This window comes from Notolabrus celidotus, chromosome 21 (assembly GCF_009762535.1).
Source record: "Notolabrus celidotus isolate fNotCel1 chromosome 21, fNotCel1.pri, whole genome shotgun sequence".
Taxonomy (NCBI): Eukaryota; Metazoa; Chordata; class Actinopteri; order Labriformes; family Labridae; genus Notolabrus; species Notolabrus celidotus.
In genome coordinates, this window is record NC_048292.1 from 17,581,357 (window position 1) to 17,604,204 (window position 22,848).

At 40.8% G+C, this 22,848-nt stretch overlaps 1 protein-coding gene across 1 annotated transcript in view; it reads left to right on the top strand.

Moving 5' to 3' along the window:
- The window catches only part of cacna1c (calcium channel, voltage-dependent, L type, alpha 1C subunit), a 254,713-nt gene that overhangs the window by 215,865 nt on the left and 16,000 nt on the right, over window positions 1–22,848 (top strand). Inside the window, exons 32-44 of the mRNA XM_034673428.1 lie at window positions 2,239–2,322; window positions 9,735–9,920; window positions 12,663–12,800; window positions 14,307–14,372; window positions 14,745–14,836; window positions 16,091–16,253; window positions 17,055–17,182; window positions 17,273–17,369; window positions 17,831–17,933; window positions 18,390–18,491; window positions 18,728–18,855; window positions 19,090–19,224; window positions 21,351–21,715. Coding sequence (XP_034529319.1) covers window positions 2,239–2,322; window positions 9,735–9,920; window positions 12,663–12,800; window positions 14,307–14,372; window positions 14,745–14,836; window positions 16,091–16,253; window positions 17,055–17,182; window positions 17,273–17,369; window positions 17,831–17,933; window positions 18,390–18,491; window positions 18,728–18,855; window positions 19,090–19,224; window positions 21,351–21,715 — 1,787 coding nt within the window. The remainder of the gene's footprint in view (window positions 1–2,238; window positions 2,323–9,734; window positions 9,921–12,662; window positions 12,801–14,306; window positions 14,373–14,744; window positions 14,837–16,090; window positions 16,254–17,054; window positions 17,183–17,272; window positions 17,370–17,830; window positions 17,934–18,389; window positions 18,492–18,727; window positions 18,856–19,089; window positions 19,225–21,350; window positions 21,716–22,848) is intronic.

A 22,848-nucleotide genomic window follows, 5' to 3' on the forward strand; every position in this document is an offset into this window, starting at 1 on the left:
CTAATTAAAACTGTATTTCCATGTTCTAAGAAAAGCTCTGGGGGTTGAGATGGACAGCAGCTAGTTAACTTGTAATGACTTCTGAAATTAATGATGCGCTTGGACCGTTTAGCATGAGAAACATTCTGCATGCCTTGCAGTATTTTCAGGCGCAGGCAGCCCCAGTTGGATTTCACCCCCTTTACTGTGCAGGACAACTTTTAAAGCTTGGGAACTGCCTTCATGCTGCACTGCATTATAAATGTAACGTTATGTAATGTTGATGTAAAATTCCAGATTTCTAAAATTAGTGTTGCAGCTTCTTATTTATGTTTGAAAATGAGTATGTCAGTCAGATTCACACCTTAACCACAGAAACTCTAAGTGGTATACCTTAAGTGCAGCATGAGGACATGTTTCCAACTTTGAGCTGTTCTTTGTTTTTACTGGTTTGATTCTAGTAAACGTTCCCTCTGAACAGCAGCCACGCAGTGGAGCAGCCCTCTAACACTTTGACTTCTCAGGTGTTTCAGCTCCAGGACCCATTTTCTGGGAAAGATGTACTGTGTTCTAATGCATATAAACTTTTGAGCAGGTTTTACCGTCTCGACATTTGTCTTCTGAGGAGCTTTAGTTTCATTTTCATGCTTCTGCTGTGTTTCAGTAAACTGTGTATTTGAATGTATTGTTGAACTTATCATACTTAAACTAATGTGAGCCTTCCTTATCTAGCAAATGTAATCATTCCACTCAAATGTTTTTAAATACTAATAAGGTGCTCTGTTTAACTTATTTGCAACTGTAATCTGACATTAATATTCTTACCTAATTAAAAGGAACATACAGTTCAAATAAAGCCTTTAGCTATTTGCATATAGCCAACAGCTGCAGGTGAATTTTATCAAAAAGAATTTTTGCTTTCAACGATGATAAATCAGCTGCTGTTGACAGATGATGAAGCTTAAAATAGATCAGTAAGATAAATCTCCTTCCAGCATCCCTCTTTATCCGCCTATTTATCAGTTTGATGCAAATAGTTGAGAGGGATTTGTTTGTGCATCTTCAGAAATCTTATTTTGGAAGATTTTAATTTATTCTTTAACCCTCCTGTTATGTTCGTTTCTCTGGAACAGCAATAATATTGCTGTGGCAATTTGACCCGGGGCATATTTAATTATCCAAAAGTGTCAGAACCCCCCAAAAAATCCCAATACACTTTTTATTAAATGTAATTTTTAACTCCATTGCTAACCATTTAAATCAAGATGTAGTCCATTGGTGTTCTTTAATTCTTACATATCATCGTTCAGTGAGGATAACTCACTCTGTTTCATCACATTAATGTTAAAACTTTTTTTAATGTACATTGGAAAGACCTAAATATAAATGCAATAGTTTTATATGACATAGATTTTTGTTTATTTTATTTTACATTTTGAATTTTATTATTTTTATGAAGTGATGTTGATAAATTAACACGACACCTCTCCTGTCACATGCTGCCTAGATTTTTATACTGCATTTGGCTGGTTTGGAAGGCATATATTGCCTAAAATACTTTAAAAAGGGTCAATTTGACCCGCAACATAACAGGGGGTTTTAGTTAGTATCCAACTTGTAGGACTTCAAATTAAATGAAAGATCATGATCAGATGTCAGAACAGTTTTCCTCCAATCCTGATCCACATCATCAGTGCAAACATGGGAGCATTATTAGCCCTCCGAGCCCATAGTGTAAGAAAAAAATCTGAGTGTGCAAGCGGAAAAACAGCCTTTTTTAAAACTTCATATAATGTGTTTTTATATCATCAGCCAAAATGATACTGTTTTAGCCTGAAGCTACGTGAATGTTTTCCATAAATACCCACTTTGTACCCCTGCTGCTGATGAATTGCCAACAATAAGTTAAGTAAACAAAGTGATCTTTCAGCATAATCACTGCCACAGCTTTGCTCAATCGCCCCAAGATGCTTAAGTAACTGCTATCTAACACGCCATCCTAAACAGAGCAGGAAATCCAGCTGCACTTGATGAACTGATACTGCGGAGGAAACAAATTGATTAGCTTCATTAGAATTAGAATTAAAATTCCTTCATGTAGTGGGTCATTAGCTGATTTTTTGCTGTTTCCTCTTGTGTACTGTGCGACCTCATACCACCTTAATAGGGCTGCAAAGTAGCAGCAGATGTTGTTTTCCTTCTAACCTACCTTTCTTACCCTCCTCCTCCTCCTCCTCTTGCTCACCTCATCCTGTGTAGGGGTACTTTAGTGATCCCTGGAATGTGTTTGATTTCCTCATCGTAATTGGCAGCATAATAGACGTCATTCTCAGTGAGATCAACGTAAGTACGATGCCCACTCTCCTTGTCGCTCCCCTCTCTTCTCTCTGTCTCGTGCCCTCTCGCCTCTCCTGAATCTTTCATTTCCTCACTCTCTCCTTTCCTTTGTGGCCTCTCTGTGTTGTGCTGTCTTTTCTCTGTATCTCTCTTCCTTCTTCCTCTGCCTCTTTCTTCCTCTCCTCCTCCATCCTTGACTCCAAGATGGCCGCTGCTACTCAGGGGAAGCCAACCACAAAGGGTTCCTGAGCAAGAACGATCTTCTTTGAGGGCTCTCAGGCAGGGTTTAGCTTTGAATGCAAAGGGTTTCTTTCTTGCGCTCTCGTTCCTCACTCCTCACGGTATCTCAAATGTCAGGTTCTTGATTTTTTTTTTTCACTTTTTGCCAGACTGTGACATGTCCTCAGGTCTTTTCCTCCACTAACTGAACTAACTCACTGACCAATCATAAAAAGACTCACACATCTCTCATTTTTTTAACTGCAGCAACAGAGGGGTTTTTTAAGTTGTGATTTTGTTGCAATTTCTTATTTACTGTTCTTGTTGTTGTTCTTTCTTCTCATGTTCAAGCATGACCGATCGCCGCTGCTCCTCCTCTGCTGTCCATCTCTTTCAGACTGCCCTTTCTTTTCTTTTTTTGCTGTTTAAATTCTGTTGATTCTGTCCTTTCTTCCGACTAAAAACTCCAATGTTCATGTATATAATTATCTTATTTTTTCTCCTCTCTCTTTTCATTTCCATTCTTTCCATTTTTTTAATGTTCTTATGTTCTGTCCTTTTCTTCTGTTGTTTTTTCTGTTCTTCCACCCCTATGCAGCATTATTTTGTTGATGCATGGAACACATTTGATGCCTTGATAGTTGTGGGTAGCATTGTTGACATAGCGATCACTGAGGTTAACGTAAGTAGTCCAACTCCCTCCCTCCCTTCCTGCCTGCCTGCTCTGCCATTCCCCCACACACAAACAGACCGAGAGCCGATACCCATCTCACATGCTTTCAAATGATTAGAAAACTTAAGCCGCACCACAGTCAAACTCTAGAGACGACTGAAGTCTGGCGGTGAATGCAGCCAGATGTAGCACAATCAAAGCAGAGCACATGCTATGGTTTGTGAAAATTCAAAAGTATGAAACACAAACAGATGTGCAAGGAAAACATGTATCCATGTCGCCTAAATTATGATTTGGATGTACTTATTTTGATATAAAAACAATACTCAGGATACAAGGAAGATATCTTTATCATTACTTTATGATAATATGTAGTTTTACATTATAATATTTATGAGAATTGTGGTGCTAATTGACTAGTTTTTACTTAAGAATGTTCCCTCTTTATACAAGTCTACCTTCTGCTCTGCATAAGGCTGCAAATATAACTTAACTTTCTTATGTTTAATTAAAGTTTTGCATCAGGTATTCTAATATTTGAAAGTGCCTCAGATAGGTATTCATGCCTCGGTCTGCTGAGCATCAATAGCACCAAAAAACTATTGCATTTGCCAATAGAACCTATTGCATTGTCTCAGCACTTGGTTTGGTTTCACATTGGTTTCATTCAATCATTGCCAAAGGGGATAGTTTCCATTCCCCTTGCATGATGGACGCTGTATAGCATGACTGATATGAAGATGGTATATCCGGGCCTGGCACTGTGTTTAAAATGATTTCAGCAAAAGAACCAGCGAAAAAAAAGATGTTCTGGAAAAAGTAGCAAATACTCGTTGTCAGTTTTGCACAATGCTATTTTGACTAGAGGGTTATTTAACCCACTCAATTCATAAATCACTGAGGAAGCTTCACATTGAAATGGGAAAATACAAGTTACTGTCGCATTTTTGTCCAACAATAGCAATGTGCAGACATGGGGAACAATTTGATCCATAAATGGATTTACTCAGGCCCCGTGAAATTTATGTAGATATATGTATGAATTCATTTATTATCGACATGGAGGGCCCTATGGTCAACAGTGGGGCTGAATAAGAATGAATATCCCAAACACAAGTCAAATGTTGAGTGTCTATTGTATTTACACTTCAGGGATAATTGGTGTTTTATTCATGTGATATTCAAAGCGCTCTTTGGCAGCAGAATAGTCGAGAACCGTCCAAACTGCTGTGAGTGTGCTGGACAGGACTCAACATCATTCCGCCTTAAAAGAGGATAAGTTTGGCTGTGCATGCTGATCTGCCAGGGAAGGAAGTTGTGTATTATGTTTAGACTAGCTTAGAACGTGAATGTTGCATGACAAAAAAAAAACGTATATTGTGAAGAAACTTTTCGTAGGAGAGCCATCACTTGGTTACATCTGATGCTCCAGCTTTAGTGTTCACACCCTTATATTGTTCGGAGCAAACATCCATTGATAAAGTCCTCCGAGGACAGACTGTAGATAAGGTGAAAAAATGAGTTGAATATTAACCAGCCTGGCTTGTTTTTTTATCAAGCAATTAAAACCACGGCAACTAACCTCTACGTGGATCATCTTATGAATATTTAAACATTTATCAAAGGTCATTATTTTTTAAATTGAAAAGCTCAATCAATGTTTGCAGTAAATTGATGCGATAACATTGATCCATTTTATAAAATGTGTAGTTTAAAAAAAAAAAAAAAAGCTTAACTACTTCCTTTTCAAGAGGAAGATGAGTAAAACGTTTTTTTTCTCTTAAAATGCGCTTCTCGCCCTAAATGGACAAGCATCCATACATTTTATTTACTCTGATTTTCCCAAGCGGCAACCTCCGGTCTCAAACGATGAAGCCCATGCGGAAGTGTTACAAACTGCAATTCACAGATGATCCGCTTGATGCTGGCTGCAGAAACACCGGAAACCACATAGACCCCAATTCAAAAAAGACGATCTTTGCAGCATTAATAAACATGTTTACATCCTGGTTCAAGAAACGGCTTGGCTACAGTAGCTAATCTCTCTATCGGCACACACTGTACCGGGGTGGGGGGGGGGTTTGTAACGTGACGGTTCAGAAGATATTAAGATTACGAGTTTTTGCCTAAATAAGGACATGACTGACTTGACTTCCGGACAACATAGCTGTTGGCCAGGAGGCTCAAACTCTGCCCATTTACGTCACACTCTGCCTGGTTGAGTTCCACATTTCCAATATGGCTGCCACCGTCAATTGGCTTCAAAACAGCTCTCAGGAACAGATGGGTGACGTCAGAGATACTACGTCCATATTTTATACAGTCTATGGATTTTCCCTATGTGACTGAGACATTTCTGGGTGCTTTCTTGAGATCTCGACATGTTTATTTCTCGTTATATTAGCCTAACACAACTGGTTTTCCCATTAGAACAGATGAATCATCTCAATATCTTGTGATAATAATGGGCAAACCATCTGGGGATACAGAAAATAAAACAATAGGCAGGTCACTGTGATGGGCCAGTCGATGACATGACATGCTGCCATTGCCCACACTTATGACCTGGACTAGAGCACGCCTTTTTCTGCTGTAGGTTTGTTCTTACTTACAGGCTATAATCAGCTGGCTTTAAGTCCTGACCTAGAAAAAAAACTTGTTTTACAAGGAAAAAGAGTAGATATAATGTATGGATGCATGTACGTTTAAAGTTTCTATAAGTATGTGAGAGATTTTTGGAGATTTAGTTACATTTAAACTGAGCCAAACTCCATTACTCAATGTACAGTGCATGAAGGCTAAGATATAAAGTCTCTGTTAAAGACATTAAAGTCTCAACAGTCTTTTTAATGTTGCATCAGTTATAGACACATTTGAACCTCCTAGCAGGCTTGCATCACAATAAAAGCTTTTCTCTTTCATCCTGTGTACCCTCAACCTGCCGGTTTGAGGACATGAGGCAAAGGAAAAATATGCACACGGGTACACCGGTGTGTTCCCTGATGCTGGAATGCAGTGTGTTTCACCTCAGACAGCACTGGTCAGGCATACAAATAAGGTTAGTGTATCCCAGGGGGGTGTGAGCTTGGCAGTTGTTTTCCTGCTTTAAGAAAGGGAATCCATTTGTTTCTGTGAGAGGCAAACACAGCTGCTTATAAACAGCGCGGGGTAATTTCTAAACTGTACTTGGATATTTCTAGTTAGTTATTATTTTTAGTTAAAACATGAATTTGATGCGACAATAATCCCAAAGAAATAAAACAAGTCTGCTTATGTTTGTTTAAATGAAAGCATGGATCTATACAGTACACTGAGATTTAATAATGGCTGGCAGAAGAAATCAATATGAGATATAACATGTCTGTTGGGAACTGACAACTTCAACCAGTATCAGGCAAAGATCGATTAGACATCATCACACCTAGTTTGACTGGGCCAGAGATATGCATCTTTGTCATCTATACAAGTCACTGATGTTGCACTCTACACTTCGGTTTGGTCTGCCTTTGATTTGGTTTGATTGTTTTGATGATTGGTTTGCAGTTCTGATTGTTTTCCTTGCTCACCTCTAACCCAAAGGCATGCCCCAGGTCTTCTTTTTTCTTCTTCTCTCGTGGTTTTTGATGATTTGGGTGATGCTATACCCAAGCTACCTTTTTTTTATCTCTTTTTTTTTTTTTTTTGAAACCCTCTGCACTTCAATCCTGTGAGAACTCTGGACTGTTTTTGAACTTAGCCTTGTCACTTTAGACCTTTTTAGATTTAAGACTTCTACTGCATTTCATCAGACATCAAAGCACAAGTGAGTGTTTTTTAACTTACTGGGCAATGCAATTACAAACTAGCAGCAGTTTGCCAACAGCTCCTTCTCTTTCATTGCATTCCTGAGTACACAGTGAAGTGCAGTAACAGGCCGGCTTTTAAAATGTTATCACTTTGCCTTTAGTAAATATTAAACGGCTAAAATGTCCCAGTTGAGTGCACCCACTTCCCGCTCTGTTGGATGCTTGTTGTCTTAGATTAGCAACACTTTTTGTGGTCTTTGACTCAGAATACTTCTTTAATCCTGGGTCTCTAAATCTCCCCTGCAACCTGCGGGTGCTTCTTTTAATGTTATGTGGTTTCTTTTCACGTTTTGGTTTTGGTTTAAATAGAAGTAGTGTGAACAGATTGGTAGTGGTTTGCTCTGAGCGATGTCTTGCAGGCGATGCCAGTATGGACTGCATCTACTTCTCCTTATCTCTATTCGGAATGCCTCCTCCTCTTCTCCTCTTCCACTCTCTCCTCCTCTTTCTGAGCTTTTGTTTCCCTTAACTCTTCTTTTATGGACGTTTATCTCTCTCTCTCTCTTTGTCTTACTTCTTGTTGGTTTGCGGTGCTGCTTGCTCACCTGAAATGCAAGCAGGGTCACATGGGTCTCTCATGCTTTTCATACACCCTGGTATGTCAGCCAATTATCTGCTCTATTTCTAAATGATTGGAATATTAGTTTGTAGTGTGCTCTTGAGTTCAGCACATTAAAAAACACTTATTGTTTTAGTAAGACAATTCAACAACAGAAGGATTTGATCTTACATCTCAAAATGAAATCTTAAATCCCTGTCAAACTTCAAAGAAACCCATGTTACCACCTGAAGTGACTGAATTGATTGTATTTCTTGCTTGAAAACATGACATGCAATGTGAGGAAATGATGAGCCCATAATCAAATGAGCTGCAAAAAGAGTAACTCACATCTGCACTGTAGTTCCAGCTGACAGCACTACTGTGTATTTGTTACAAATAGACTGTGTTCCTCTTTGACTTTTGTTTGTCATACTATGACACCCTGCGCACGGATACCCCAGGACTACAGGAACACTGTAGTCACTGGAGAAACAAAATGAGGAGAGATGATTCTGATACAATCCTTTTGTAGAAAATGAAGCAGATTTAAATTCTCTTCAGTTGACCACACAAACACACTCGATCATATTCAGATTTGACTTAACTGCATTTATAAGGACTCAATGCCATCAAGCCCCTCCCTGTCTCCCTCCCTTCTTTCCGAATCATCCTTGCCTTCCTTGTATCCATCACTCTTCCCTTCCTCCTTCCTCCCTCTCTTCTCTCTCCATCCTTATACCTCAGCTCCTCTTATTCCACATGCACACTGACACGTATGCACAAACATAAACATATCATGTCTCTGCTGACTTCCTCGAGAACTTCAGACTTCCTGGTATAAGTCACAGAGAGTAAATCCTTACAGTAGAAGCATAGATAATTGTCTTATGATGAAATATGATCACTATCACTCTATCTGTATCATGATTGTGTGTGATCATTAAGTTGTGTATGAGGCTCTGTTAAAATTTCCTTAAATGCTTCATTGTTACTTCCTTCCTTCCTCTTTTCCCACTCTGATCTTACTTTTTTCCCCTTAAATTACTTCCTCCTCTCTATCTCCTCTTTCCCTTCTTTACATTTTCTCTTTCTTGCCTCTTCTTTCCTTCCTTCAAAGTAAACCTTTCCTGCTCAGGCTCTTGTTTACTCTAGACCGGACAGGAAACAATGATGCATTATTTTGCAGTAAGGTATTTTAACAGAGTCGATACCGAAGCAGAGTGAACAGCCTCTGAGTCATAGATTGAACTACTAGTTGATCCATCACTCAGCAGTGTTAAATGTTGCAATGCCAGGGACGGCCAGTGGGCGTCTCCCTACTGTATCTAGTATTTGCATCAGTGTTATATGAAGAATCCAATTTCCCAAAAGCATCTTAAGTCATCTCTGGAAGTGCAGCTGACTGAGATGATCTTTGCCTCCTGACTTTTTTTTGTGGTATTCTGGTGCATCTTTGATCTGAAAGAAACAACACAAAACATTTCTATTCTCAGGTCAAAGAAAGGCTTAAAATGCATAATCAAATGTGGCATTGTCCTTCAATGCCAAGATGCATTTGTTAAATGTAGTCCGAGTTGAATCAAAACTTCAACCACTGTCACTGTACTGTAGCTTCAGCTGGTAGAAAGCAGAACAGATAGCGACAGAAGCGCCCATCTATCCCTATCTTACACTCAAGCCCATGGTCTCACATGACACATGCAGGGCTGCACAAAGACACGTACACAGTCAGTTTTTTTCCCCTTTGAGGCTGCCCCAGACCAGTATTCATTATTTTGGCCCTTAAGGCGCAGGATTGCAATTTCCCAATATCTTACAGTTACATGTCCCAATCTTCTAGTAGCATGATAAGAGGTGATTCCGCCTGATGTGGCCCTCACAGACGATGCAGACAGTCTCTATATGCAGCAATATCTTACAGACTTCTCCCCCCTGGCCCAGATGAAATTATGTTTTTCACCTTTCCACCATGTGAGGGGTGATCTGAGGATGAACCCTCTCCGTCCCGGTGGTCTGTGAGTTATTTTTGGTCTGGGCTGCCGTGAAATTCTCACTGCTCTCACATTAAGAGACACACACACATGCACACAACACACCAAGGCGCTGCTCTGGTGCTGATCTTTGTTGCCTTTCCTTAAAGCCAGCTGACTCCTCCTCGTCCTCGTCCTCCTCCTCTTCGTCCTCCTCCTCCTCCTCTTCCTCCTCTCACCCCCCTGCGGTAAGGCCAATGGTACGCTCCGACGGTAACCTCGCCCGCCTCCTTACCTCCTCCAACATCCCTCCATCCCTACATCCTTCCATCCCTCCTTCTGCTACGCCAGCTATGGTATGATCCGAAACTTTTGGCTTTTTTGTTCGTCCTGACATCTCTCCTCTGTCGCTCCTGTCGGCTGTGATTTCTGCAGCATGTCCAGAGCTCTGCTCCTGCAGCTTTTGTTTGTACTTCTACATGTTTATATAAATGTGTGTGTATGGTGAAGGAAATATTGTGCAGACCTAGTGTAACTGGAGTCTTGTGACTTTCCTTGAGTGGCTATTATTGTTACAAAGGCACCCGCTGTCCCCAACTCCCCCATGGCTCCCCCATGGCTTGCAGCTCCCTCCTCCTCCTATGGGTGTGGTTCCTTTGATGCTTCGTCATCAGCGCAAGCCATCATGGTCACGCTATCACGCTGTCTCTCTTTCTCTCACTGCTCTCCACTGGCCTGCCTTCTCTCTATCTACCTGTCTATCTGTCTATCTATCTGCCTACCTGTCTGTGATCTGTCCGTGAATCAGCCTTGTTTGTTTTTATGTACCTGAATAATTCAAACTATTCTTCATATTCAGACACACTCTCTCTCTCCCTCTCTCTCTCTCCCAATCTGTTACACTTACTGTCACTGTACCTGTCTCGCTTACTGCCCCACTCTTTCAATGGTGAAATGGTCCCCACTGTGGTTCAGTTGTGGTATTACATGCGGTACAGAAATATGAGTCCTCAGAAGGATGTGTCATTTTTCGGCATATCAGTCTGTGGAGTCTGGGACAACTCATGTCTTGGGTTACTTGTCAACAACACAGTGGTACCAGAAAAATGTCTCATCCATCCTTGGAGAGGACGGAATATATCCCAGAGTTGGAGAATAATAGAAGTTTGAAGCATTCTATAATCATTATTTAACATTAAAAAGTAGGAATACAATCAGAACTATTGATTATCATGTTGAAAATTAACAAACGACATCTGTTATCCCAAACTGCATACAGATGTGTGTAGAATGGCATGTTCTTTTTAGGGGCACACTGTGTTTTCTCTGTGGGATTAGCATTAAGAATTGATGGCCTCTTGGAAAAACACTCATGGCATTAAATAGCTTTAGAGGTCAGATTAGCAGAGCTTCTGTTTATGGGTCACATTTGATTATTACAGTGAAGAAAAAGTGCAGCATGGCAGTGTTGAGGTCTGCGGCATTATGGTGGAGATGCTGCATTTTTAGTGGGTCTGGTTTATTGTAAGGAACATGGCATGTAATTATCAGTTGACTGTTTTTAGTGCATCTTTTTGTCAGTATGACTCATTGATCCAGCTGTAACAGGTTCTATCATCTTCTCTATCTGTTGTTTTTCTATATTTTGAGCTTAGCTGCTGTACTCAGTGCATCACACTTCACATAAATCTTGATGTTTGCCTCTTTTTTTGTGTGTTTTTGTTCCTGAGAATGAGCAGCAGCAGCATAAATAAATAAATCTGTAATAGAATAGCACTCAGCGAGGTGGCTGAATATTTCATCATTGAGTTATTTCCTGTGGACGAGTACTGGGACAATAGACAGAAGGCTGCACAGCCTCTCAAGCTCTTGCTTTAATGCCTTTGCTTGTTATACTTTAAATAGCGCCACATTTTCCGAACTATTTCAAGTTATGTATTTTTTAATTGCTTTAAGAGTTCAAGAATGACATGTAAAATATAATGATGTATAGGATTGAATCCAGTTTTTAGGAGATTGTAGTAATCAAAGAGTTTCAAGCAGTGGCTGTATGGGCAGTAATACCTTTATCCTGCTGATTGTCATCGCTGGACTTTGTGTCATGGTGGCCAGCTCCCCCTTGACAGACAAACAATTAGCCTGTCTGTGTGTTTTATTGAAACCAGACTCTGCCTACAGGCTAGGATTTCAGTCAGAATCTGTTGTGAATTGTTATCAGTGATTTATGAAAGAGCTTACCTCCATCAATAGAATTCTCTCTGGCCTGGCCTCAGCTATTAAAATTTAAGTCCATACTGGTGCAGGATATCCAAAATCTTTCAGCTTAGTTGGATGATTTACCTCGGGGGCTCCCAAAGTATTTTAAGCCTTGTGTGACAAATGTCTTTGCAGGTCTGGATTTACATGTTTATAGGTTCTGGCGACAACACCCAAGTGTTTTTTAACTCCCCATTTAAGTGAGATATAAGTGCTGGGATTAAGAAACCTGTAATATCAGTGGCAGTGAGACGAATGGAGCCGGTTCTGGTGTTGACAGTTCAGTAAAGTGACTTTCAGGATGGTTAAATACAAGGTACCTTTGACTTGTTTGGTGTGTCTGTCATGTGAAAAGCAGTGAAAGCAGTTAGTGTAGATATTGGATGGATACTTTGTGACTCTCCTTGTTGCCAAGTGATTTTTCCATGAAGCCAGATCAAATAAGCATGATTGCCCGATTCTCTCCCAGATCTCTTATGTCAGTTGATTTTGATGGGATTTTGTAGGACGCAGATTTCCATTTATTAACTCAGTGTGTATGTGTGTGTGTGTTTGGTGTGTGTGCGTGATACATATTTACATCCACATATAATTGTGGGTGGGAATATGCATATGAATGTTACATGTATGTCCACATTTCTCCATATGTCTGTGTTTGGATTTGCGTGTGCGTGTGTGTGTGTGTGTGTGTGTTGTTGTTATCATCTTTACCTGTGGGTGTGTGTGTGTGTGTGTGTGTGTGTGTGTATGTATGTGTGTGTATCCCACCTCTACCCATGTGCATGTGTCCTCATGCGTCCTGTGTTTTTTCTGATAAAAAAAACACCAAACCCCACCAAAAGGGACTGCAGAACTCTGAAGAGAACGCCAGGATCTCCATCACCTTCTTCCGGCTGTTCCGCGTGATGAGGCTGGTGAAGCTGCTGTCTCGCGGGGAAGGGATTCGGACCCTGCTGTGGACCTTCATCAAATCCTTCCAAGTGAGGGGAGAACCGGACACAACATGCTAGAGCAGGGGGGCTGGGTTCACACAGGATTATACTTGATTGGAGTTTTAACGTTTATGCGACTCAGACTGAAGCCTTCATTTGAGGCATTATTTCTATTTTCAGCTACATTTCACATTTGATTCATTAAAGGGTTAACTTTGACTTTCACTTTATAAGCCACATATAGGTGGGAAAATGCAATACTTCAATTAACAAATCACAATTCAGTCAACAAGGTTATACTTGTTAAATACGGCTTATTAAATGTGATTGTGCAAAACATCTCATAACTGCAGATCTGAGTCACATGAGGCTAAAAATGTCCCTGTTCTTGTGTAAACCCAGCCTGGTGGAGTCTCACAAGCCACCTTTCCTTTCCTTGCCTCAACCCTCCTCTTTTCCACCTCCTATTTTCTCTGAGAAAGATGGAACATTGGGCAGTTTACACAGGGAAGGGGGAAAGAAAGAGGGATGGTGTGAGGTAACGGAGAGGAGGTTTAGGAGTCTTATTGCAAAGGTAGACAGTGAGGGATTTAGACACATGAAGCAGAGAAAACAGGAACTAAAGAACCTTAACCAGCAATCTCTCCTCTCCTCTTTCCTACTCATCTCTTCTCTTCTGCCTCCTCTCTTTTTTTCTACTCTCTTTTCCTTCAAACACCTTCCTACTAACCTCTGAGACTTGCCATACCCTGTAGGCGGGTTAAGAAATAGAAAAGTTTAACTAAGCACCACACCAAAAAGTTGAAATCATTTGATAGAGAGGTAGAGAGAAAATGAAGACGATCTGTTCTCTCTCTTGTGCTGACTGAGATAGGCCATTTCATGTCAGCATACAGTCACAATATCTTTAAAACTGATATAAAAAACTCACAGGGTTAAATTCTACGTCACCAGTGGTCATGAATGCACTACTGTACATCACAGAGACCTTTTTAATGCTAACTGTACCATTAATCCTGGTTTCAGGTGCCATTTGAGCACACATATTCTAACCTTTACTCTTTCATTTATTGATCATGATTTGGCCTGCTACCCCAAGCACAGAGGCAGTTGGCCAGGAGCTCAGTTCCACACAGTTCTCCAGGTGTGTTTGTACACAACGCTTACCTGTCCTGGCCCCTTTTTGGCCATACACAATCAGTGGTGACTGGTCTCCTGGCTCAACTCAGAGAGCAGTTTGCATTTTGCTGAGGTTTTACACTCCACTAAGTCAGATGATTTGCCCTTGATTGTTTTTGGTGTTGTGCCACACAGGGCTGCGGATCAGTTCACTTTCAATTCATTAAGTACCAATCATTCTTTTATAAAGCACTTGCTCATTTAAAAAGCCAAAAGATACACATGTTAGTTTAACCCAATCTTTTTTTACAATCTTTCCTAATTGTGCAGACTAATCAGAGGTGTGAGATTTGACTGAAAGTGAGTGAACTCCAGCCCTTGTGCAGGATATTAATTGTCTACAGCTCGGTACTGATGTGTGTCTCTCCTCTTTAGGCTCTGCCCTACGTAGCTCTGCTTATAGTGATGCTATTCTTCATATACGCTGTCATCGGCATGCAGGTAAGCTGTTGTATTGTCACCTTGTTTCCCTCCCTGTTGTGTTTTCTTCCCTCTCACCTTTTCCTCCAGCTGGCTCCGTCCTGTGTCTGTCCTCTTGGAGTCTTGTCATCCAGAGTCGCTGTCCAGTCACGTTGCAGTCTCTCCTCCACTTTTCTTCCTCCTCTAGCTGTTGCCTGTCTTTGTCTCCACACTCTGTCTGTCCGTCCTTCCTTCCTGCTGTTTCCCTGATGATGAGAGGAACATCTTTTTGCTCTGATTTTCTGGAGACAGACAGCCTTTCATTTTTTTTTGTCGTCCAAGAGAGACATTGCTTCCTCTGTCAATGCTGACGTCATATCCTGTGTGCTGTGACTACTTCCCTCCCCCATACAGATGTTTGGTAAAATAGCGCTGCGGGACCACACGCAGATCAACAGGAACAATAATTTCCAGACATTCCCTCAGGCTGTGCTGCTGCTCTTCAGGTGAGGAAAATGCCTCCTCATCGTCTTTCATTACCCCCCCCCCCCTGCATCTTCATCTTCCTCATCATTTCCTTTATTAACCTCTCTATTCATGGATTCAAAGTCCACATTTTCTGCTTCCACTTTCATTCTGCTCTCCTTCCTTGCTGTCCTAATTTCTAGAACATCATATCAACTTCACTGATTTCTCATATTTTCTCTCCCATTCACTCTTCAAACATTTCTCATAATACTTAACACGTTCAAATGACATTTCATAACAGTAGTGGCTTAATTAAATGCCATGATATCTGCAAATGTCAAGCTGTGAAATTCAGCCTACTTAGCCACTTCACTCTGCAAGAGATCCAATGTTTGGAAATGTTTTGTCAGGTTGATCTTAAAGACAGAGTAACTGCCACCTTGTCAAGAGTTAAAAAGTACAAAATATGTAGCAGTGATCCTCATAGCATCACTTAAGATCCGACATGGAATAATTTTTTGAAGAGGTGACAAGAAACAGGAACATTAAGGATAGATCAGGTGTCATAAACACGTTTATTTTTACCAGCTGTGTTCTGATTAGCATGTGGCCACAATGACCTAAAAATCCTCTTTTTACTCTGTCATATTTTCCATACTGACCCCTTCCATTGGTTAAATCATAGCTATTGGCTCCCACTCAGAGACGTCATAGTTGGATACTTCAAACTGCGGTGTAATTTTAATCCTGCTCTGTCAAAAGTCAAGAGCTGAGCCCACCAAAAATGGAAAGCTGGCAGCACAGACACTGCAGAGTTAAAACTGAAATAGTGCTGAAGTTTTCACAATGAAAGAGGTCTTAAACCAAAAACCCTGTTCCTCTGCTCTATAAATCCAGTCAGGCAAGATGAATATATGATATGTTTTCTGTTCTTTTTGGTGTTCACACTCTAACACTTGTGCATATGTGTGTGGTTATATGTGTGTGTGTGTGTGTGTGTGTGTATGTGTGTGGGTGTTTGTTGGCCTCTTTCTGTCTTTGTATCTCTATGCTTGTGATTCACTATACATGTGTATGCCTCTATGCATACATAAACACATCCACATATGTGTTTGTTAATACATGAATGCACACGTGACCCCCATGCTGGTTCATGGATGAACACCTGCTCACATGTATACGTGTCTCATGTTTCTTTGATGTGTCCGTGTATGCATCTGTTTTTGCATGCATATGTGTCCAATTGTGTGTGCATATCTGTGTGGTTGTGTGCATGCATGTCCGTCTATCAGATGTGCGACAGGTGAGGCGTGGCAGGAGATCATGCTGGCGTGCTCGCCCAATCGACCCTGTGAGAAAGGATCAACGAATGAAAGCAACTCGGCCAACGAGGACTGTGGCAGCCAGTTTGCCATCATTTACTTTGTCAGCTTCTACATGCTCTGTGCCTTTCTGGTGAGTACCATGAAAGATTAAGCTAACTTAACTATAACTATGATAACTAAAAGACAGCCAGTCCCATGATTATGGCCTGAAATTTAACTTATAGACTTGATTTTTTATCTACTCCCACGTCTTACTTTCAGCAGAACAGAGTACAAGCTAATTTCCTAAATTGTTGGACTGTTCCTTTCTAAATATCAATCAATCTTAACCCTCCTGTTATGTTCATTTCTCTGGAACAGCAATAATGTTCCTGTGTCAATCTGACCTGATGCATATTCAATTATCCAAAAGTGTCAGAACCCCAAAAAATCCAAATCAGATTTTTTTGAATCTAATTTTTAACTCCATTACTAACTATTTAAATTAAGTTTTGGTCCATTGGTGTTCTTTAATTCTCACAGGTCATGGTTTAATGAAGATAACTCAATCGTTTTTCATTCAAATTAATGTTAAAAGCTTTTTTAATGTACTTTGGAAAGCCCTAAATATAAATACAATAGTTTGACATGACATAGATTTTTTTTTTTTTTTTTTTAATTTTGATTCTTTTTTTGTTTTTATGAAGTGATGATGATAAATTAACACAACTCCTCTTCTGTCACATGCTGCCCAGATTTTTATGCTGCATTAAGCTGGTTTTTAAGGCAAATATATCCTAAAATAGACTTTAAAAAGGGTCAATTTGATCCGCAACATAACAGGAGGGTTAGAATAATTGACTGCATGAATTTAAGGTTTATATTTAAATCAGGTTACTTTACTGTAGTGTATTTGTCAGTGTATTATCTGACTGGTTCTGATCCTTCACAGATCATCAATCTGTTTGTGGCCGTCATCATGGACAACTTTGACTACTTGACGCGTGATTGGTCGATCCTGGGGCCGCATCATCTTGATGAATTCAAGAGGATCTGGGCTGAATATGACCCGGAGGCTAAGTAAGTTTACAGAATTAACACGTAATTCATCTTACATTTGCAGAGGTTTTTAAAGAGAGTTACTCTAATCTGATCCCGTGCTGTTTGCAGAGGGAGAATAAAGCACCTGGATGTGGTGACTCTACTGAGGAGAATACAGCCTCCCCTTGGCTTCGGAAAGCTCTGCCCACACAGGGTGGCCTGCAAGGTAAACACACATGCACACACACATGCACACACACATTGTTACACACATTTTCAAACAAGGCTGCAGAGCCATAGAAAATACCCAGCATGATAAGATACTTTGCAGTTTCTTCTTCTTTTATTTTTGGACAGAATGAATACATCTGCAGGTGTAATAAATAAGCAGAAATGCATTTTCTCTGTTGTGCTAATGTGTGCTCATAACACCTTCCACAATGACTCAAATGGCACATTGACAACCTTCCTTCCTGTAGAGACAATATTTGAGGTATTTAGACATTAACATCTCGCTGGAGGAAAATAAGTAGTGACCAGTGTCAAACTGCTGTCTGTCTCATTTTCAACAAACTCTCAGTTGCCAGCTTTTATTGGCAGCTAGCAGTTCATTTGTACAAGAACATTACCTATGCATGATTTCATTTTAAATTTCTCACCGTCCAACCAAATCTTTGTTTCATGCAGCGCCTGGTGTCAATGAACATGCCTCTGAACAGCGATGGAACGGTGATGTTCAATGCCACACTGTTCGCCCTGGTCAGAACTGCACTCAGGATCAAGACAGAAGGTGAAAGGAAGATGTGTTTGTAGTGGCACAGGATATGGACACATCCACATTCAAACACAGATATTCATAAACCTGCTTGTCTGATCTTGGGACTTTTGTTGTGAACAAATTGCTCTGATGCGGTTACTTCTGACTAAATATCAGTGCTCAGGCCTCTCATTGTAACACACTCACCTGCAGTGATTTGGTTCTGTAAAAACAGAAGTATTGATTTTATAAGTTTATATGAAACAGATGTTCCTTGATGTTGTATTGAAACAGCTATAGAACATAAATTTGTCCTGACTCTAACTTTGTTGCCCAGTCCTAACCAACCCTCATTTATTAGATATACTCTCACTTTACAGTCCCATTGATACAGATATGGACATAATTCTGCTGATGTATTCAAAGTTGTATTGTGTCACTGTTAAAAATACTAACCTGCAGCTCTTGCTCTTGTCATGCTTTGAGCAGGTAACCTGGAGCAGGCCAATGAGGAACTGAGGGCAATCGTGAAGAAGATCTGGAAAAGAACAAGCATGAAGCTCTTGGATCAAGTAGTGCCCCCTGCTGGTGGTATGTTTACTCCACGACAACATTCTCGTCTATGGTATTTAGCGTATCAGTATCTAGAAAAAAAGAACACAAATATAGAAAAGATAGGAATACAAAATAAACATGCTTTCTTTTGTTGATATGGACAACACCTCACTGTCATTGCTTACAGTTGCTATTCTGAAAGAAATGATGAATGAAAGGACATCATTTCCAATGAAAACTTGTCACCATTGTAATATTTTCATTTCTTGCAGATGATGAGGTAACAGTCGGAAAGTTCTACGCTACCTTCCTCATCCAGGAATATTTCCGCAAGTTTAAGAAGAGGAAAGAACAAGGGCTGGTGGCCAAGGTGCCCCCCAAAACTGCCCTTTCTCTGCAGGTAAACAAAGACACAGATGTTCAACACTCTTCATTGTATTTTTAGATATTTGTTAAACTGTGAGGACCATAGTTGATGTATAATATTGAGAATCAAGAGAAGGCATATAGTGTATGTACGTTGTGTGAGTAAGATGCCTAGTTTCAGGGATTTTACTCTTACTGAAAATAAACATAGGTCAGTGTGTTATTCCATGATAAGCGTAGCACTACAGGGTGTTTTCTCTGTGCGTAGGCGGGCCTGCGGACATTGCATGACATAGGTCCAGAGATTCGGAGGGCCATCTCTGGAGACCTGACCGTTGAGGAGGAGATGGACAAAGGCCTGAAGGAGCCTGTGTCGGCTGCATCCGAGGACGATATCTTCAGGGTAAAGGTCGGATACACACACTTTCACTCACTCTCCAGAGAGAGCAAAAGCAAGAGAGAGAGAGAGAGAGATGATCAGCACCCAGCTTGAAGCCACATTACTGCTCCATGGACATACACAGACATGCTTGCATGAGCTCAGTTAAAACAAAACATTGGGGCTCATTCACTAATAAATGCGTAGAAATGTTCTTACTCTGGGCATAAAATAAGTGCTTACTCAAAATCACCGTCGGATTCATGACACGTGCGTACCAGCCAATTTTGTTCTCACCACCGTGCGTATATTAGTGAATCAGAATCATTCTAAATTGACAGGCGCGTCCCCGCAACCTGCAATCAGCATACTACCACTCCCCAATTCATCCATATAAGGACATCTGTTCGGTGCATCAAGACGCTGAATTTCACTTTGGCAGAGAGAGAGGTGATTGTTGAGGAGGTTGAAGCAAGAAAATCAACACTTTTCCGAAGCGTATCAGCAGGAGTCACCATGACAAAAATCAAATGATGCCTGGGTTTCTTACTGAGGCTGTTACTGCTCCTCTCCTGAGGTTCGTACCGTGGCTCAGGCTAAGAAAAAAAGGTTTGATATTTAAGTGGACGCAAAAAACTTAAAATAAAAGACTTGCAGAACAGAAAAGAAGGAAGGAAACTGGAGGATGGCAAGGACCACCTGATCTGACAGCTCAGGATTAACGAATGCCTGCAATTACTGGAGACACCTCCATATTAGGAATATATTCCCAAAACGAGGGATAAAGTGATGATATTCAACCGTTGTCTAATGGTCATTCATTTGATTTAATGAACACGGCACGGCACAATTATCTTTCACACTTTCTCAGGGGCGTAGAGTAACTTGCCACCAGCTGTGCCAAAACACATCTAACAATCCTTCAGCAGCCCAAATGTGCGCTCTACTCTGGCACGCGTGTGGGCATTGATGTTGTTAAAAAATATGCTCACCAACTAGCCATCCGTTTCTTAGAGCAGTGGTTCCCAAAATGGGGGTAGGGACCCCCTGGGGGGGTCGCGAGACACATTTTGCTGAAAATAGTTCAAATATGTCATGCATTCAGTTAAGAGTTCACATTTTCTGAGAAAGTTGGTCGTCATCATTTGTGCGTACGTATAGTCTGAGGAAATTCTAAATTTGTTCGTAGTGTAAGAACAATTTCAAGTAAGAATATATTTGATGAATCCCAGATTTGTGCTTCAAACGTGCGTACGCACAGTTTAAGCACGTATTCGTGTGTACGCACTGTTAGTGAATGAGGCCCATTGCCCACCAACATAGCTTGGCTACCGTTTACTGCACACACTCAACCAGATGTTTGGTGGTATGCATTTTGGAGTCACATACAGTGGCAACATATTGGAAGATATGAACGAAATAACAGTATTGTAAAAAAAAACAACAACAAAAAAAACATGCATTGATATTTTTTCATAAAACATTTGAGAACAGTAAATGCAAGCTTGTGACAAGAACTTTACACAAAACACACATGTGCAAGACTACGTTCAAGGGTGAGTTTTGCCTGTTATCAGCCCCATTTGTCACATTGTCATATCATTGCTACATTCAAGTGCTTTGTTTACTATATTTAGTTATTTTTACTTAAAATGGCTAACATAGATGGACAGAAGAGAAGTGGCTCTACATGATTTGAGCGCACTTTTTTTTAAAAGTGAAATCGCACCATTTTACAGCCCCTGTTATTAAATCTTTGGTCATGGTCACCATGGTTATTAAACATTATGGAGGTTTTAGTAGGGCCAAAAATGTAGTGCCTGTGTCATTCAGTCTCATAGGTTCTCTGCTCTCATATGAAGAATTTCATCTGCAAAAAATGGAACCCTGATTTGGGGATATAATGCAATCTCTGCTTGGCTTGTTAAACACGGCCTTTGCTTTGCATTTTCATCTTGGCTGAGTAAGGCTTTGTTGCTGCTAGCAGTGAGTGTGATGGTAGTAATTATAAATGTTAAATGTTGGATTTTAAGATATTTTTACGTGAGTGGAATTTGTTTTAACGTAATTCTTATCTTCTCAGTTCCTTTAATCCCTCTTCCTTGTCTCTTTTGTTCTACTCATTTAACACTTCTCTTTCCATCCCACAGCGGACAGGTGGCTTATTCAGCAACCACGTCAACTACTACAACCAGACCGATGGCCGGGGTTCATTCCCACAGTCCTTCACTACCCAGCGTCCCTTGCACATCAGCCAGAAGGGCTCCCCCTGCGAAGGGGAGAGCCCATCCCACGAGAAGCTCATGGACTCGACCACTTTCACCCCTTCCTCTTACTCCTCATCAGGCTCCAACGCCAACATTAATAATGCCAACAACACTGGTATGGCTGGAGTGGCGACGCAGGGAGTCAGTCGATTCCCAAGCCCGTCCATTAGCACTGTGGACGGACATACAGCACAGCCGCTTACCCCCATCCTGCTGCCAAGATCTGCGTGGTGCTTTCCTCCAAAGAGGTGAGTGTGTGAGCCAGGCAGCAGACTACATCTGTATCTTATGAAGTGTCTGTCTCTTTCATTTCCATTAGTACACACTGAAACTGTTCTGCTACTTCCTTCACTTTCCTTTTCCTCTCTCCTGTCTCTTCCTGTCTTTTGTTTCTGATGGCAAGCAGGACGTGTTTTTATGACACCCTCATGCGGTATGTTGCAAGGGGACAAAGAGAGAAAGTCTGTGTGTGTATGTGTGCGTGAGTGTGTGTGTGTGTGTGTGTGTGTGTGTGTGTGTGTGTGTGTGTGTGTGTGTGTGTGTGTGTGTGTGTGTGTGTGTGATGTGTTATTCCCCAAGACCTTACACAGAGGTTTCATTTTGTTATATCAATTGGCATTGCTTTCAGGGCGCTATAGTAAGGCTTGTTGCTATGCACTTGATGCTTTAGTTGCTATAGCAAAAGCCACAATGCTGGCAAATCAAAAATCTGCTACTAAAGCCATAGATGGATAGTTTGGTGCAACATGGCCAAACCTTTCCTATCAAAGGCTCTAACTGCTGCTGTTCCCTGCTGATTTTATTGTATCTTATGGCAGATCTGGGTTAGACACAATGTCTAGTGCTCTTGGCCCATGGCCTGTGTGGAAGTTGCAAAGTATGGAAACATCCAACAGCCCTTACTTATCTTCACTGTGGTGAACTCGGTGCATTTGTTTTACATTTTGGCATCTTTTTTGTCACAAAGTTTAGTGCCGTATAGAGGCAGGGGATCCAATGTTTGTCTGCCTGTCCCTCACTCAGTCTGTCAGACTCTCTGCCCAACAATAAAGTCCAGAGCCAAATATCTATATAGCTTAGGGTTGCCAACTTTCTCACTACTAAATATGGGGCAGGTGCACGGTGCCATGGTGGTGTGAGCATATGGAAACTGGAAATGCAGAAAGTGTGTATATTCCCTTTAAGCCTTACTGTATCATTATGTAACCTCATATGAATAAACCTCAAAGAAACCACGATGTGGCTCTTTACACCAAAAAACAGGCAAAAGAAAATTTAAATGCAAAAGAGGAGTATGACTCACCAAATGTACTTTTTCCATGGATACTTTATGCTGCTCTTGAATGACTCAAGCAGTCTTTTGTCCTTTTGCACAGCCAGA